Source organism: Dermacentor silvarum, chromosome 6 (genome assembly GCF_013339745.2).
Source record: "Dermacentor silvarum isolate Dsil-2018 chromosome 6, BIME_Dsil_1.4, whole genome shotgun sequence".
NCBI classification, from domain to species: Eukaryota; Metazoa; Arthropoda; class Arachnida; order Ixodida; family Ixodidae; genus Dermacentor; species Dermacentor silvarum.
The window spans coordinates 138,807,282-138,821,965 of NC_051159.1; the positions used below are offsets into that span (position 1 = coordinate 138,807,282).

At 45.6% G+C, this 14,684-nt stretch overlaps 1 protein-coding gene across 1 annotated transcript in view; it reads right to left on the bottom strand.

Moving 5' to 3' along the window:
* The window catches only part of LOC119456085 (hemicentin-2-like), a 169,826-nt gene that overhangs the window by 14,156 nt on the left and 140,986 nt on the right, over nucleotides 1–14,684 (bottom strand). The window contains 3 exon segments of the mRNA XM_037717687.2: nucleotides 167–321; nucleotides 3,635–3,835; nucleotides 5,634–5,744. Of these exon segments, the coding sequence (XP_037573615.1) occupies nucleotides 167–321; nucleotides 3,635–3,835; nucleotides 5,634–5,744 (467 nt within the window).

The window sequence follows — 14,684 nt, forward strand, 5'->3', positions numbered from 1 at the left end:
GGATAGCAAATAAAGCAGTAATTAAATGACAGTCGAAATGTGGGAGACAATTTAAGTCTCCATTTGCTTAACACTTTGATATTATCCAGAGAGCAAAACGGTATATAAATCTACCATAAACGCACAAACTCAAAATACGTAAGAGAGCTCAGTGCTTAGGAAATACCTGATGTTCTTTGGAAGAGAGAATCTGTTCACCGCTTTTCCACCAGGTGAGCATCGCCGGAGGCCTGGATCCGCTAGACGAACAAACCAGCTCTATTTCCTTATCGGCCGACAGGGGCCGCTTCGGTGGCTGGATGGTCACGTCCAGTGGTATCACTGCGGTCGTTGTCAAGTGAAGAATGAGGACAAAGATGGCGAGCGGTCGACGTCGCCAACAACAACACTGCATTGTTAATGAGGTGCTGCTTCCCCGAAACATGGGTTCAGCCATGCAGTAAATCACACACAGAGAGAGAAGCTACTGGAGCGTAACTACGTAGAAAGCGACTGTTCGTGCACCGAGATCTCCGCTTACAAGCCCTCCTTCAGAATTTGCGTTCTAGTCGAAAGAGAAATGCCACCACGCTTGTAATTCGTGCTTGCAGTCTTTGTTATGGTTTAGGCTTCAGTTGCTAGATGCCTAGGACGAAGCTCTCTTTCCGTTGGGTACGAGACTACGTTAAGTCTATCGTGCCTAACTAGACACGGTAAGCAGAGTGTTGGTGTATGTATACAAGGGAGTTATCGGCGTTCTACCTAAAAACAAACAGTGTCACGTATTGGATGCACAAGCTCACACGGCCAAACACGCTAATTCCCTGGCACATTGACGCACAATTTTCACGGCTTGAATCAGCGAACACTAGGGCGGTATACCCGGTATTTACATATGCCGGTGAATAAGTAGAGCAGTTCGGCCACACTTATTCCTAACTTATTCTATGCACTTTTGTTAGCTATGGAGATATTAATTCTGATCGCAGTGCTGGGGTGCATATAGAAGAATTTCCTGGACCTATCTAGTGGCCCGCATTGCGAAAGTAACCCCGGTAGATTTGTGTGACCTCGCAGTTACGGTCTAAATTCCAGGGTGCGCTGTTATAGAGACAAAAAATGTTCTCAAACCCTGTGAGCTCACTGTTGCTGCCTCATAGATTTTCGGCGACAAAGAACATCTTTTTTGTTTTTCTCGGGAGCACGCTTATCATTTTCAGGTTTGCGTATTTGTTTCGCACTTTTAATATTTCAGTCTGAGAAGATTTAACATAAAAGGCATGCGCTGTGGGTTTTTTGTTTCATGACAATTGTTGGTGGATTGTCATTCTCCAAATTCCTAAGAATAGCTTAGCCAAGAATGCAAGACAAGATACGATCAACATTAATGATAGAATGGTGTGGCATACCTAAATGTGGTTGGGGATGATTTTCTCGGCCGCGGGCGCCAATGCCAACGCCGATGCCGACGATGGATTTTCTGCGCCACGGGGCCCTAAACGCTATCGAGTTACTATATTTGCATCCTTTGTGCACGCTCCTCATCGCTTCCAAGTGCTGAGCCAAGCCACAGCAGGTGTACAGGCACCAGAGGCAAAAAACGTGTGCCCCCGTTCAGTTAGCGCACAGAAATTAACACTTTTGAATTTACAAAGTTTATTTAAACACTTCATTATAAGCGCGGAAAGTATCAGGTATAGATATGCTAAGTTTCGACCAAAAGGGGCTTAGCCGTTTGCTTGCAGCAACATTCTGAGCGACAGACTTTGACAGCTCTGCGCTACATCACGTTTATGCGGATTTTCTTCCTTCCTCAACTCGTATATTTTTTTGAACTTCTATCTCATCTCTCTATCTATCACCTTGAATTTCTTTTCTTCTTACCTCTGCATGGGGAAGCCAGTCGGTTTTACAATCACTAACGTCCCATTCATTCCCGGTTTTCTTCTTTCTCCGCATTGGTACTTATGGAGTTCTCTCTAATTCTTTAGAGAACTTTGAGTTTTCTTAAGCTTTTATCGGAAAACAGACACATTATTCTCAGTTGCTTTCAACTATGGACGCAAGCTAGTTGATAAGCGTATTTTCTTTCCCGGTAAACACGTTGAGCAAACGTAGTTGCATAAATTTGATGAATTCATATTGTCATTCCAAGATACTTACAACTTGAAGCTTGTCAAAAATGTGTCAAGTTTCACGTTGATACATTGATAATAAAACTACATACTGTTGTCAATCCTAAAGAACTCAAAGGCTCAAATAACATAAATTTGGTAACCTTCCACAAAAGACTTGTTTACCGTGCATACTGCTGATTTTTACCACATGTAAGTTTTCTCATCTCCGAAATTACCTACAATTTTTCGTTTTTGCACTTCACTTGATGGTTCTCTCAACGAATTTTTGTCAGCATTTGGAATCAACATTTTCTGGCGCGTCTAGTCGCACTAACAGCTTGATTTCAGAAGTAATTATTGCTTGTGTTAGCACCTCAAAATCACGCCGATGCCTGAAGTAGGATTGCTGTCCCATAATGTATGATGTTATTTGATAGCATATCGCAATTTGTCGGAACCATTATACAGAGCAACGAGCCCTCGAAGAACAAGAAATGAATAAATAATTAATTTATATATCGAAAACACATAGCATCTACAACACTGATATTATCTAAGGAGTTGCCGAAAGCACGCGTCTACACCACCTGCCATTATTTTACTTTCCACTGTAGTTCACGGAAATAATTTAAAAACGGGCCTTAGTGTTTGACCTAAAACTTAAATTAAAATTGAAATTGAAATTCAGATTTAGTGCATATAATAGAAATAGCACGTATTTGTGCATATACAGAAATGGATAATGTGATAATGACGGGAAAATTACGTGTTCCTCCAAGTTTTTTGCCAGGTGTTTAGACGTATTTAAACCCTGTAAAAACCCAGCCAGGGGCAAATATAAAGGTGCGCCAACCAAATGTCTACAATATGAACGAGCAGTTAATTGATTTCCTCGACATAAGGATCACAAAGGCCAATAGGAGTTAGTAGTCTTGTGTGTTAGCTAACCGAGTAGACATAGTATGCGACCAGAAACTACTGAATATGCATAAATGCAAAAGTTGTACGCCTTAAAATTTTCATTGTCTTGCGCCAACAATAAAGTGCGGGACAAAAAAAGTTTTCCTTAACTTTCATGCGCCGCTACTCTCATGCACACAAAACAATTTGAGGAGTTTTGATTTTACAACTAATTCTCATTGTGGCTTTATTTCCAAGTTTCGATTGTAACTGGCTTTGTCAAGCAAATGCTACCAAAAGTGTTTTCAACAAGGTATATCTTCTGAGCGTCGAAATGTATGAATAGATATTTTGGGCCGCAGTGCATTCGTTATCTGCTTGCGAACTGAGAAGAGACGTATCCAGCTATGTACAGAGTGGAATAGGGACGGAAATGTAGAGAGCTTAATCAAGACGTTACGTGTGGAAGAAAAAAAGGATAGCAAAGACTGAAAAGACAGCAAACTGGTGAACTGACGATGAGCAGTGTTTATTGTTTATTTATTACCTAGAAGTATTTATTTACTCAGAAGACCTTGCCCTGTTTTCGTTGCTGCTACAAGAAACAAAAATCTGTGTGAAAGCCAGGTCATGCTCACAGTTCATGTCGAGGGTGATGGAGCGCGAAGCGGCCACGGTGACGTTGTTGTTGCTGGCCTGGCACGTGAGCACAACCAGGAAGTCGGAGCGCCTGAGCTCACGTATCTCGAAGCTGTTGTGCACCGCATCCCCCACAACGGTATAGTTGTCGTCCACCAGCCGCTTGTCACGCCACCAGGTGACCACCGGACGAGGCTTGCCTGCGCAGCAGATTCCTCGCTTATGCAGTACGCATCGGGGTGCGAAGCGCACATAACTTTCTCGGTTTAAATGGCTGAAGCTGCAGAATCAATATAAGCTCCGATGAAGAATATGGCACACTTCTCGCTTGTTTTGTAAAAACAATGTTCTGTCTTGTCTTCACTAGCACACTCGTGGCTTCATCCTTGTTAATCCTCGTCGGCATCACACGTCATGATTTTGTTGCAAAATTAATGTACATCTGTTGACTGCGGTGCCTTCATTGTTTACTCGGTTTCCCTTCTCGGAAATGAGAAACACACGATTTTTAAGTGAACATCCTAGCTTCCTAAATGATGTTTGTGGGCTACAGGTTAACATCAAAGTAATCCGTAGCACCGCCTCTCGTCAGAAGCTGCTGCTGCAGCAGTGTCATTCGTGGCACGTGCCTCATGATACTTGCTTCTAAGGGTCTGTGTGAGGGATTAGTGCTACTAGCAAACTGATACGACTACCAACGCTTTCAGTTTATGATGGATCCGCAACGTATACTTAATACACGTAGTACAGCGCACTTATCATTTTCATATTTTAATACCTATATATTTTACGCACTTATGTAGCTACAAATTTTTTGCCTCTTTACAGCTGTTACACCAATGTACTTCATGTACCATTGTGAACTCGTTACCATGTGTTTGGCACTCTTCAGCCAGAACTGGTCATTGCAACATTAATCGTTATCTTCTAGGAAAAGTTGAAAGAATGGCGCATTGCTTCAGCATAGAATAAAAATACGGTAAGAGAAAGATTTAAAAAAGGTCAATTATAAATTATCTTAAAAATTCAAAGTGCGAATGCATGTTTTTAACACGATGAGAAAGAGAGCAACAAGCTAAATAAGCACAGTGTTTGGTTACTCGTGCGGAAAACCGCAGGCAAAACGTTAAAAAATCTATCACCTAGAAAGAGCGATCCACCGCAAATTTTGTCTGAGCGCTACATTGAACAATCGCTTACAAAAGATTTCGAGAAATTATTCCGGGTGCATGCGCTCACGAAAATAAAATGATTAGGAGGGCTGAAGAAATGCCGGGAAGCAGCATGGAATGAAACAGAACGACATTGCTCAGGGAACGAGGCGGAAGGAAACCGTGAGCACAGTATGAAACTTTTTGGTGAGATATCAGCTGGCGCGCAAATGAGTCATCATAAACAAACCACCCTCGGCGAACGATGCCAACTCACATTTGCCCCTAAAGCGCCGAGAATGGGGCGTCGATGTGCGCAAAGCGAGGTTGTTCTGGAGGGGAAGCTGTTTAATGATAATCTAGATAGCGCAATCGTGTGTGTTGCAAAGCAAAGCGCCGTGAGACAGCAACAAGAGACAGCAATAAATGAAATGGGGCAGGGAGGGAAGGGGGAGTTTAAGAGGAAATGAGAGATCTGGTTTGCTACCCTAGACTCAGTGAAGCGCAAGGCAAGAAAGAGTATTGGAACGAAAAGCGGGTAAAAAATTCACAAGCAAGAAATAGAAAGTCTGCAACATGCGCGATAAAAAAGTTCTACACGCACAAAAATCAAAGAAAGATGAAACGAGTATGCGAAACGCTGTTGCTGCACCGACGAACCGGAAAGAATGATGAGGAACGTTGGGAAGCAAGGGGAAAGGTTGTGACGGGGAAATGGCGGAGGGAAAGCATCGAAACAGAAGAATACGGAGGGTGCGAGTCGCGGAAGAATAAAAAAAAAGAAAAACGGCGTGCGACGTGGCGAGCATCAACATGAAGGCCGAGTGTATTTCTCGGTCCACCTCACCTCCTTGCACTTGGCAGACGAGCCGGAGATTTTCCCCTTCGTTGAAGCGACCCACGAGTCCCTCCATCCTGCGGCCGTCTTCGTCCACGATGATGGGGTCGCCCGGGGGCACTGCGCAGTAACCGGAATAGAGAGTGGCGCAGAGCGTTAAGCGGGTTGAGCAAGGTTTCGCTGTTCGCGCTCACCTCCCGCCCCTGTAGTGACAGCTGAATGCGGCAACCGAACGCGGCGGCCGAGAGAGACCGCGTCGCCTGGCGATGCTGCTTTTTCGCACCACCAGCCATGCCTCGCAAGCCTGCGAGGCATGCGAGGATGTACTCGCTGCCACGTTCCAGGTTGTCTCGCTAGACCGCACTACTGATGCTTCGTTTAGGGTGGGCTGGAAGCACCACTGTCATACCCCTTTCGCTCGGGGTTGCAATATCATCAACGCGGATGACAAAAAAAAGATGATGAAAAAGAAGAAGAGCAGAGAACGCAGAAAAAAAAAACGATATTACTAGTTTGCCACATCTTGGAGTAGAACCAATTCAGGGCCGTTTTAAAATAAACACAAGATAGACAAGCGAGCAAACAAGATTTTACTTTTGCGAAGAATCCGACTAGAGTTCCAAAGTGGCTCGTTTCATGCGGAGCGCAAAAATAGCACGCATGTAGTGAGGTAAAACTTTTTTACAGGAGGAATCGAATCCGAGAAAAAAAATGTTCGAGACGCAGGAGGAGCCACTGTGGCTGAAGAGTAAGGTAAAACTTATTGATTCGAACTTTGAAAAATACAGCCGTGAGCAGAAAGTTGAACACCAATGATACTGTGAATTCACTTTTTTTTCGCAGCCTGGGCATCCAGGCGGGAATCAAGTGGCACATCCGAAGAGCGCGTGTTCGATCAATACAATATATTCGAAACAATTGCACGTTGCAAAGCTAGGCTACGAAAACAATTCATATTTTATTGCGATAGCAATTATATGGACACTCAAAAGCAGATTTCTGCCGTCGGCGTCGCCGTCGCCGTCGGCGTCGCCGTCGCCGTCGCCGTCGCCGTGAGGTTCCGTATGACGTCATTTGGAGATGAAATCGTGGCCGCGCGCCGCGGTAAGTGGTTCTTGAGGGAAAGGGAAAGGTTGGCGCTATCTTCTGCAGCCCTTGAGGGAGCACGGCTCAGCGCCAAATGCCGCCGAACGCTGTATGTGCGAGTGAAAGGGCGCGAGGGACGCGCTCTTTCACGGGGAGTGAACGCACGGCGGAGAACAAACGCGCGTTCTGCGCCGTGCTTCCTTAAGGGCTGCAGAAGTAGGCGTCTCTTTCCTCCTTTACAATCACCATATATGTAGAGCAAACGCGCCTTCTTCAGACGCGCGAGAGGCCGTGGGGGAGGGGGAGGGAAGGGAGGCGACGTTTAGCTGCGGCACCAAGTGCCTATTTATATCAGAGGCTCCAGCAACAGTCACCAACGCCGCACGCATTTTGAGCTAACGCGGGCAAAACGCCGATGGCGTCGACAACAGTTCTGCGTGTTGTTGCTACCAAAGCCGCTCACCTTACTTCGTATGACATTGCTGTGTTGCTATCGCATTCATTGCTTCGCCCTTAGGGCGAAACTGTGACATTTTTCCTTGAGTACGATGACTCAGTAAAACGGCGTTGGTCTCAGTCTCGTGAGAACGGGACATCGAAAGCATTCGTTGCTTTAATCACGTTGTAGTGACGCGAAGAAAACATCAGATAATATATATACTAGTTTATAAAAAACATAAATACCCCAGAAAGTGGATGGGAAAACGGCTCCGCAGTAGCTCAATGGTGAGAGCATCGCACACGTGATGCGAAGACGTGGGTTCGTTTCCCACCTGCGGACAGTTGTTTTTTCATCCGTTTGCATTTCCATTAATCTATCATTTCTTTAATTCAATTAGTTAATACAAGTAATTTCCCCTATGTTGTCCTTGGTGTCATTGTTTGTTGGCTTATTATGATATGATTAATAAAAATCGGGCCCCTCGGTTCCCTTTCTTCTTCTTCAGATAGATAGATAGATAGATAGATAGATAGATATAAAACGTGAGAACACCAAAAGCGGTGCACCCATCTTGTGTCCTGTTCTTACCTTATGTTCTAAAATTTAGCTTCCACGTGACAAGGGCAACTCATGCCTGCGTCTGACATCACCGACTTGATGCTCTAATAGCGCTTGCCGATGCCATTTTCATTTCCTACGTCGAGTTTTCCTGACTGTTCAACAGGGTGCAATTTCAACTGGTTTTCTTTCTCTCCTTTGGTTTGCATGACGGCGTTTGCAAAGCAGCTGGCCGACATCGACCTGACCGACCCGAGCCTAAACCAGGCGGCCAGCAAGATCCAGGCCACGTTCCGGGGCCACCGGGTCCGCAAGAGCCCTTTGCACGAACCCAAGAATCCCGGGGACAAGGAGCAGGAAGGTGAAGCCAAAGACCAGGTGGACGACGCCGACAAGGAACTGCCCGACGTGAGCACCAACATCCGTCCCCTCTTGCTCGCTCTTCCTTGGTCACGTGACTATGCGGACGTAGCTCTAAAATTATTTTTGCAGACCGGCAAACCACTAAAACTAACTTGGCGTACTTCTCCGTGATACAAACTATAGCAGCGCGCCTTCGGACGAGGACATATATTTACTACTGCCGTAATAAAAACAAGGTACAAAAGACTAAGCAAGGAAAGCATCAAATACCAATGAAAACGTGACTTGCTATCGCCGATATTGCATGTCCAAGCTCCTTCATAAATGACACTCTTTGCTGCGATAGATCGAAGGATGGTTTGCTTACGCGTGATGCGCGTTCCCGCGCCAAAGTCACGCTGTCACATTATGAATCGTGTCGAACCAACTAGCGCAATCTTTGACGTTACTAAGTAGTTCTTCAATTATTTATTTTATTTACATCAGCATACTGCAGCCCCGACGAGCGATCACCAGAGTGGGGGAAACATGATACAATGCAAATCAGTGATCCACAATTTATGAAAGAAATTCAGAAGGCGATAAATATAGGATACGACCAGATAAAACGTTTCAAATAACTGTATATGCGTGCGGACATCTCAGTGCTATGGGGAAAGAGATACATATTCAAGGCATGACACTGTTTCCCAAAGTTCTGTCCAGAGCAAGAGCGGGTAAACTTCTCCAATTATATAAGAAAATTAGACACATGTTCGTGTATACTAGTACACGTATGTTCCCTTACATATACCCTGCAGTTAGGTTGTTGGATAGTCGCAGAATTGATTTCATTTTTTTCGTGCGCGCGTGCGTGTGCTGTGCGAGTACCACACTCGCGTGTCACCGGCGTGGTCCCCAAGGTCCGGAGCTAGTGTCGAACGAAGGGTGCTGCTTGAATAATGTAAGTAGCTAGGCAGGGTGTCCCAGCTAATGTTAGCCAAGCTGTTCAACGGGGGGGGGGGGGGGGGGGGGAATTATTAGAAAAACATGGTGCAAGATACGATCTTCAGACCTACGGTTCTTGGTCGTCAGAAGTATGGCGACCGAACACCGTAGGTCTTATCTTATCTTTGAACCATGTTTCTTATCTTTTTTTCTTCGTTGAACAGCTTGGCTAACGTTAGCTGGGGCACACGGTGGACAACGAAAGATACCCACATGGTTGTTTTATTGCGATAGCAATTATATGGACACTCAAGGCGAATTTCTGCCGTGGTCGTCGTCATCGCCGTGAGGTTCCGTACAAAGTCCACGGGCGATAATATCGTCGCCGCGCGCCGTACGCTGTATGTGCGAGTTAAAGCATGCGACGGTGAGCGGGCAATCGGTGCTCGCGCGCACAAGGGCAGGAAGCGGGAAGGAAGCACGCAAGGAAACGCTCCGGAGAGAGGGTAGGGAGGTGGAGGGGCCTAGCTTTACTGCGGCCGCGCGCTCCCGCCGTGCCGGAAGGCTGCGGGGGGAGGGGGGGGGAGGCGCGTTCTGCGCCGCGAGCTCCCGCCCGCGCGGCTGTATCTTGAAAGCCACCTGCGGCGGGGGCAGAACTGCGGCCTCCCTGTGTTTTCGCGGCTAAGATCGGGTTGATGCGAGTGCCGGCACGAAGTTAAATTCGCTCGCTGCTGCTGCTGCGCTTACTCACTCCAGCGTTTTCAACGCGAGTTTACGCGGTCATCGAGTGAGATGCGTTCATCTTTGCTTGTGCGCGCGTTACACCATGCTTGTTAATTTTGTTAGTGTGCCTATGTTTACAAATTTATACGGCCGATAAAACAACTATCCTTACTTTGTAAAGCTGTCCACTGATTTGCTATCGCAATCGATGCTTCGCCTTTCGGGCGAAACTGCGACGTTTTTTTTTTCAATGCCGTAGTCTTCGATTTTTTTATCGCCATTGTATGTACACAAACTATCATGTGCATCCACTTTCTTGTAGATTTTTGCAATAAGCTAGCAAACAGTACAATGCGGACAAATTATCCATAACAAGAGAAAAATTAAATCTAAAAGGCAATTGGTTTTTGACACCAGCTGCATCTGTTACAAATTTTTCATTTCCGAAGAAACAGTCAACCTACAAAGAACGTGTCTACATATGTCAAAACGCTCGCTCTTGTCAACATATCCATTATTTCGACGAAACAGCAAGCACAAAGCAGGATGTCCCTATCTGGCAATTTTCGTTGTTGTTGTTGTCATCATCGTCGTCGTCATCATTGTTGTTATTCGTTTAAACGCCACAAGGTCAACCGTCCATCTAAGCCTAGAAATAGTACAAACCTCAGCGCTAGCTGCATAAACAAACTAAAGACAGTGGTTCTCAAATGAGAATCAGTTTCCGTTGTGCAAACTACTGAGGGATTCTCTCCTCTCTTTGACCAGGAAGTGATAACGGAAGTGCAAAATGAAAACAGCGAAGAAAAGCAGAATTATATGGCAGTGACAAATCTTCATTTCTTTCGATTATCATGACAAAAACCGGAAATAAAGAAATCATCGTTCCCTATGGCAAGCTTTGTCCGAATGTCTGTCACTTTCTCTTAGCTGACAGCCGGGCTCTTTTTTGCTGCTGCCCTAACCTTCCCATTTCTCTTTTACCGCACGAACGCCTCCCGCATAGATATGCAGCCCGGTACGCTACACAACGGTAGCGAGGTCGACAGCGAAAGTGCCTCGACGCAACCGTGCGCGCTACTGCCTGCGCGAGCGTATCTTAGTCGTCGTGGGCCACGGCAGGCGCTGAAAAACGGCGGTTGGCTGCGACCCTGGACTGGCGCTTCGCTCTCGATGACGTCTTTATCCTACGCTTCCGTATTCCGGGCACGATCTCAAACAAGCGCACAGAAGCTCGCAGCGGGTATGCCAAACTAGACTCCGTATTATTGCAACTCACTCGCGCGGCTGCATATAAATGCGCGGCGAGAAGCCGACGAGTTCGCGCCCAACGAGCTCGGCAGGGCAATTTTGCCGTGAGGTTGGAACCGTCCAAGCGGCTTGGCACGCCCGCTGGGCGAATCTTCCCGCGGCCAAGCGCTTTTCGCTGTCACATACACGTTCGCCCGCAAAGGCTGTGCGGGTCGTAACAGAACGACTGTATAGCGTAGACCTAGGGAGCTACGGAGCGTTGCATATGGAATGTGCGTGACTCGCTGTTCCTTCTGCAGAAAAAAATTTTTCACCAGTAATTACCCTAGTGATCCTTTTGTTCTATTCTTTTATGAATTGGTTGATGTAGAGTGACCGAGGAACAAAATATTTCGGACAACTTCCTTTATCTGTGTTGGAAGGCTAAAAAAATAAATAGACACGAAATAAGTATTAATAATCATATCAAAGATAAGGCTGTTATGACTAAATCATTGATGAACATCTTTCACCTTACCCCGCTACCTAAAAAAAGCAGGATACACTGTAGAGTATTTATCCCTTAGTGATGGAGCCCAACATCTACAGAGACGTGTTTGAAAGCTCTAAGTACGCCACCCTGTTGAAGCTGGCAGCAGCAGATAAAATAAAAGGTACAAGTCCTCATTTAGCTATAGAATCTTACCACAAACACTTATATAACACCTTTCTCACGAAATGTACTTTAAGAAGACGATTATCTTCTGCTTTCTAGGGTTTTACGTACCAAAACCAGTTCTGATTATGATTCATGCCGTAGTGGAGGGCTCCAGATTAATTTTGATCACCTTGGGTTCTTTAACGTGCACTACAACGCAAGCACACGGGCGTTTTTGCATATCGCCTCCATCGAAATGCGGCCGCCGCGGCCGGGAGAAGACGCCCCATAGTGGGGTATTAATTTTAACCACCTGAGTTCTTTAACACGCAATTAATTCTAGGTAAACAAGCGTTTCTGCATTTCGCCACCATCTCAATGTGGGCGCCGCGGCCCGAATCAAAACCACGACCTCAAGCTCAGCAGCTCCACTTCATAGCCCCTTAGCTACCACAGCAGGCAAAGTTCAAAGATTCCGCTTTCTGTTCGTCGGAACAGTGAGATTTGGGAGTAGCTGGAACCTTAGAACGCTGGAAGTTTACTTAACTGCCAAATGAAGATACCGAAGGGTGGATTTCACATATTTACACGTTTTTGTATGGCTTCGAGTTTTGCGAGAATTTATCATTCACCTGCTTCGGCTTGCCCGCGCTTTTCATGATACAACCATCCGCATCCTCTTATTATATGCGCGAATGCCGCGTGCACTTACGCGCTCTCGTGAAACGCATGATCATGCAGTGGAAGCCGACCCACCAGATGTGGCTGGCACTGTATGGCGTGCTGGAACACCTATGTGCACGAAACACAAATGAGGAAGTATGAATGCTACTCGAATCACTAGAAAGTATTCTGTGGTGTGTGTTTTACATTAGAATGGATAATTCTGAACGATCACTCAAGATAACCATACTATATTGCAACGCTTCAGCTTGGGAGCAATCTGGTTGCTAATAAACTTCCTGTCACTCCTCCCAGCTACATTGTGCATGCAACAATTTTTCCTGCCCTCAACCAAGATAAATAGCTTTCTTTTGTCAAACCATGGTCCTGGAAATGTTAGGGCAGCATTGTTTTTTAGGGGGGACGAATACATAAGATAAAATTATAACAAAATTGAAAAGCTTTCCATGAGCAATGCAAGGGCAAAAAGCCCGTACCGTCGGGGTCGTCTCTTTTTGGTCATGAGTATCGCGAGTTACCTGCTCGTAAGACAACAAAGTGCCAAGTTGGGACGACTGAAACATACTTATGCGAAGAAACAGAGCTCTTAAATTGGACAAATGAAAACGACAGACATGAGCGCTGACTAGTCGCACTAGTACTTGTCGTTTTCTTCTGTCCCATTCAAAAGGGCTGTTTTGTCGCATATGTCCAAATATGTTTTACGAACTGCATGAAAAGAACACTTTTTCAAGCGACAACAGGCAGTTGCAAGACAATATTATGATTTCATTGGAGCAGCTGAAACCCACCTTTCAAAAGCAGAAGCGCAACGTTAAACGAAAAGTGAAGAAAAGCCTGCAAGCGGCTGCTAAATAACCTGTCCCATATTGTAAAAAAGCACCCTTATCTGTGAGGCCAGAATTCATAAAATAATTACTTACAAGAAGACATAATGGCGACAAACCGCTCCACAGAGTAAATGGGACATTGCTGCGATAGTTATAAATGCTGAGCGAAAAAGATAATTGTGTTAGCACCAATCTTTTGAGCTTGATATATTGCCACGTCCGGTTTTCGTAACCTTGAGCCAGTAAATTGCTAAAGGTGCATGGCGTCTTGAACCTTGTGCAGATACAGCTTTCTTCCACATAGATTAAAGAGTGCCAGCGTACCTGGTACCTTCAGACTAATTTTCGACGCTTAAGAAAAAGAACATAATTGACGAGTGCAGGGACTCCCTGGAGATACTCATGTACGTTCCTATTTGTTCTTTTTTTTTTCTTTATGAATTCTTTTTGGACCGTTTCCTAGTGCAAAAACAAAAACGGAAGCCACTTTAAAGTGCCAAAAAAGAATCAAATAGTACGCGTGTACGAGGTGGCTACGTACTTTGTTTGGTGCATAGAAACTGAAATTTAAAGCTGTAAAGCAGGACGAAAACTTATAGTGTCCACCTACCACCCCGCAGAAGTCAATATCCGAATATTTTTCCACATTTTCTGAACTCTCTCCGAATGAAAATGGCAAAAAGTATTTTTAGAAAGTGTGTTTCTACTGGGCATAATAATTTTCACGGCAGGTTTCAGGAGGAGGAGGAGGAATAAACTTTTATTGTAGAACCAGCACTTTAGGATGGCCGGGCCTAAGCCTACCATGAGAGGACGTCGAGGGCTTGCCTCGCCGCCGCCTCACGGGCGTGCTGGGTCGCCCAGGTTTGGTCGTCGAGGGTGGACCTCCGCAGAGCCTCACGCCACCTCGACGAGAGGGTCATGATGTTAATGTGTGTGTACTGTGCTGGGCACTCCCACAGCATGTGCGGAAGCGTAGCCGGGTGAGTGCCACAGCACCGGCAGTGGGGGGTACTGTAAACGTCAGGGAAGTAAGGTGGAGGCGGGCGAGTGAAGGGTACGTATTTGTAGCAGACGCAGGGTGGTAGCCTGCGCCCGGCTGAACTTGGGGTGAGGGCGGGGGGGGGGGGGGGGGGGGGGAGAAGGTTCGGCGACTGAGGTGAAATGCCTTAACAGGTAAATGCTGGTTTCAGAATGGCAATCATTTTTAGGTATTATACATTTAGGCTACTGTAACTACCTTAGACTACAACTATAACTGACTAAATATATATATTTATTTAAGCGAAACTGGCTGTTATGTTCCTAAAGAATCCATACACTTTAAGTAGCATTGTGATGCTCTTCATTGTGTTATTTCCACTGAGCTACCAGCATCGCAATGTTTTGAGCACTTAACAAGAAGGGCGAAAGTTGTTTGTACTATTCTTATCGGAACGAAACGAAAACACAATATTGCAGGAACTTTTTTTCAAAAATGGCAATGCTCACCGCACTATATAGGCGCAAACATGCACACATAGCGGCACATTGGCCTCCTTAGAAAGTAGATTCTATAG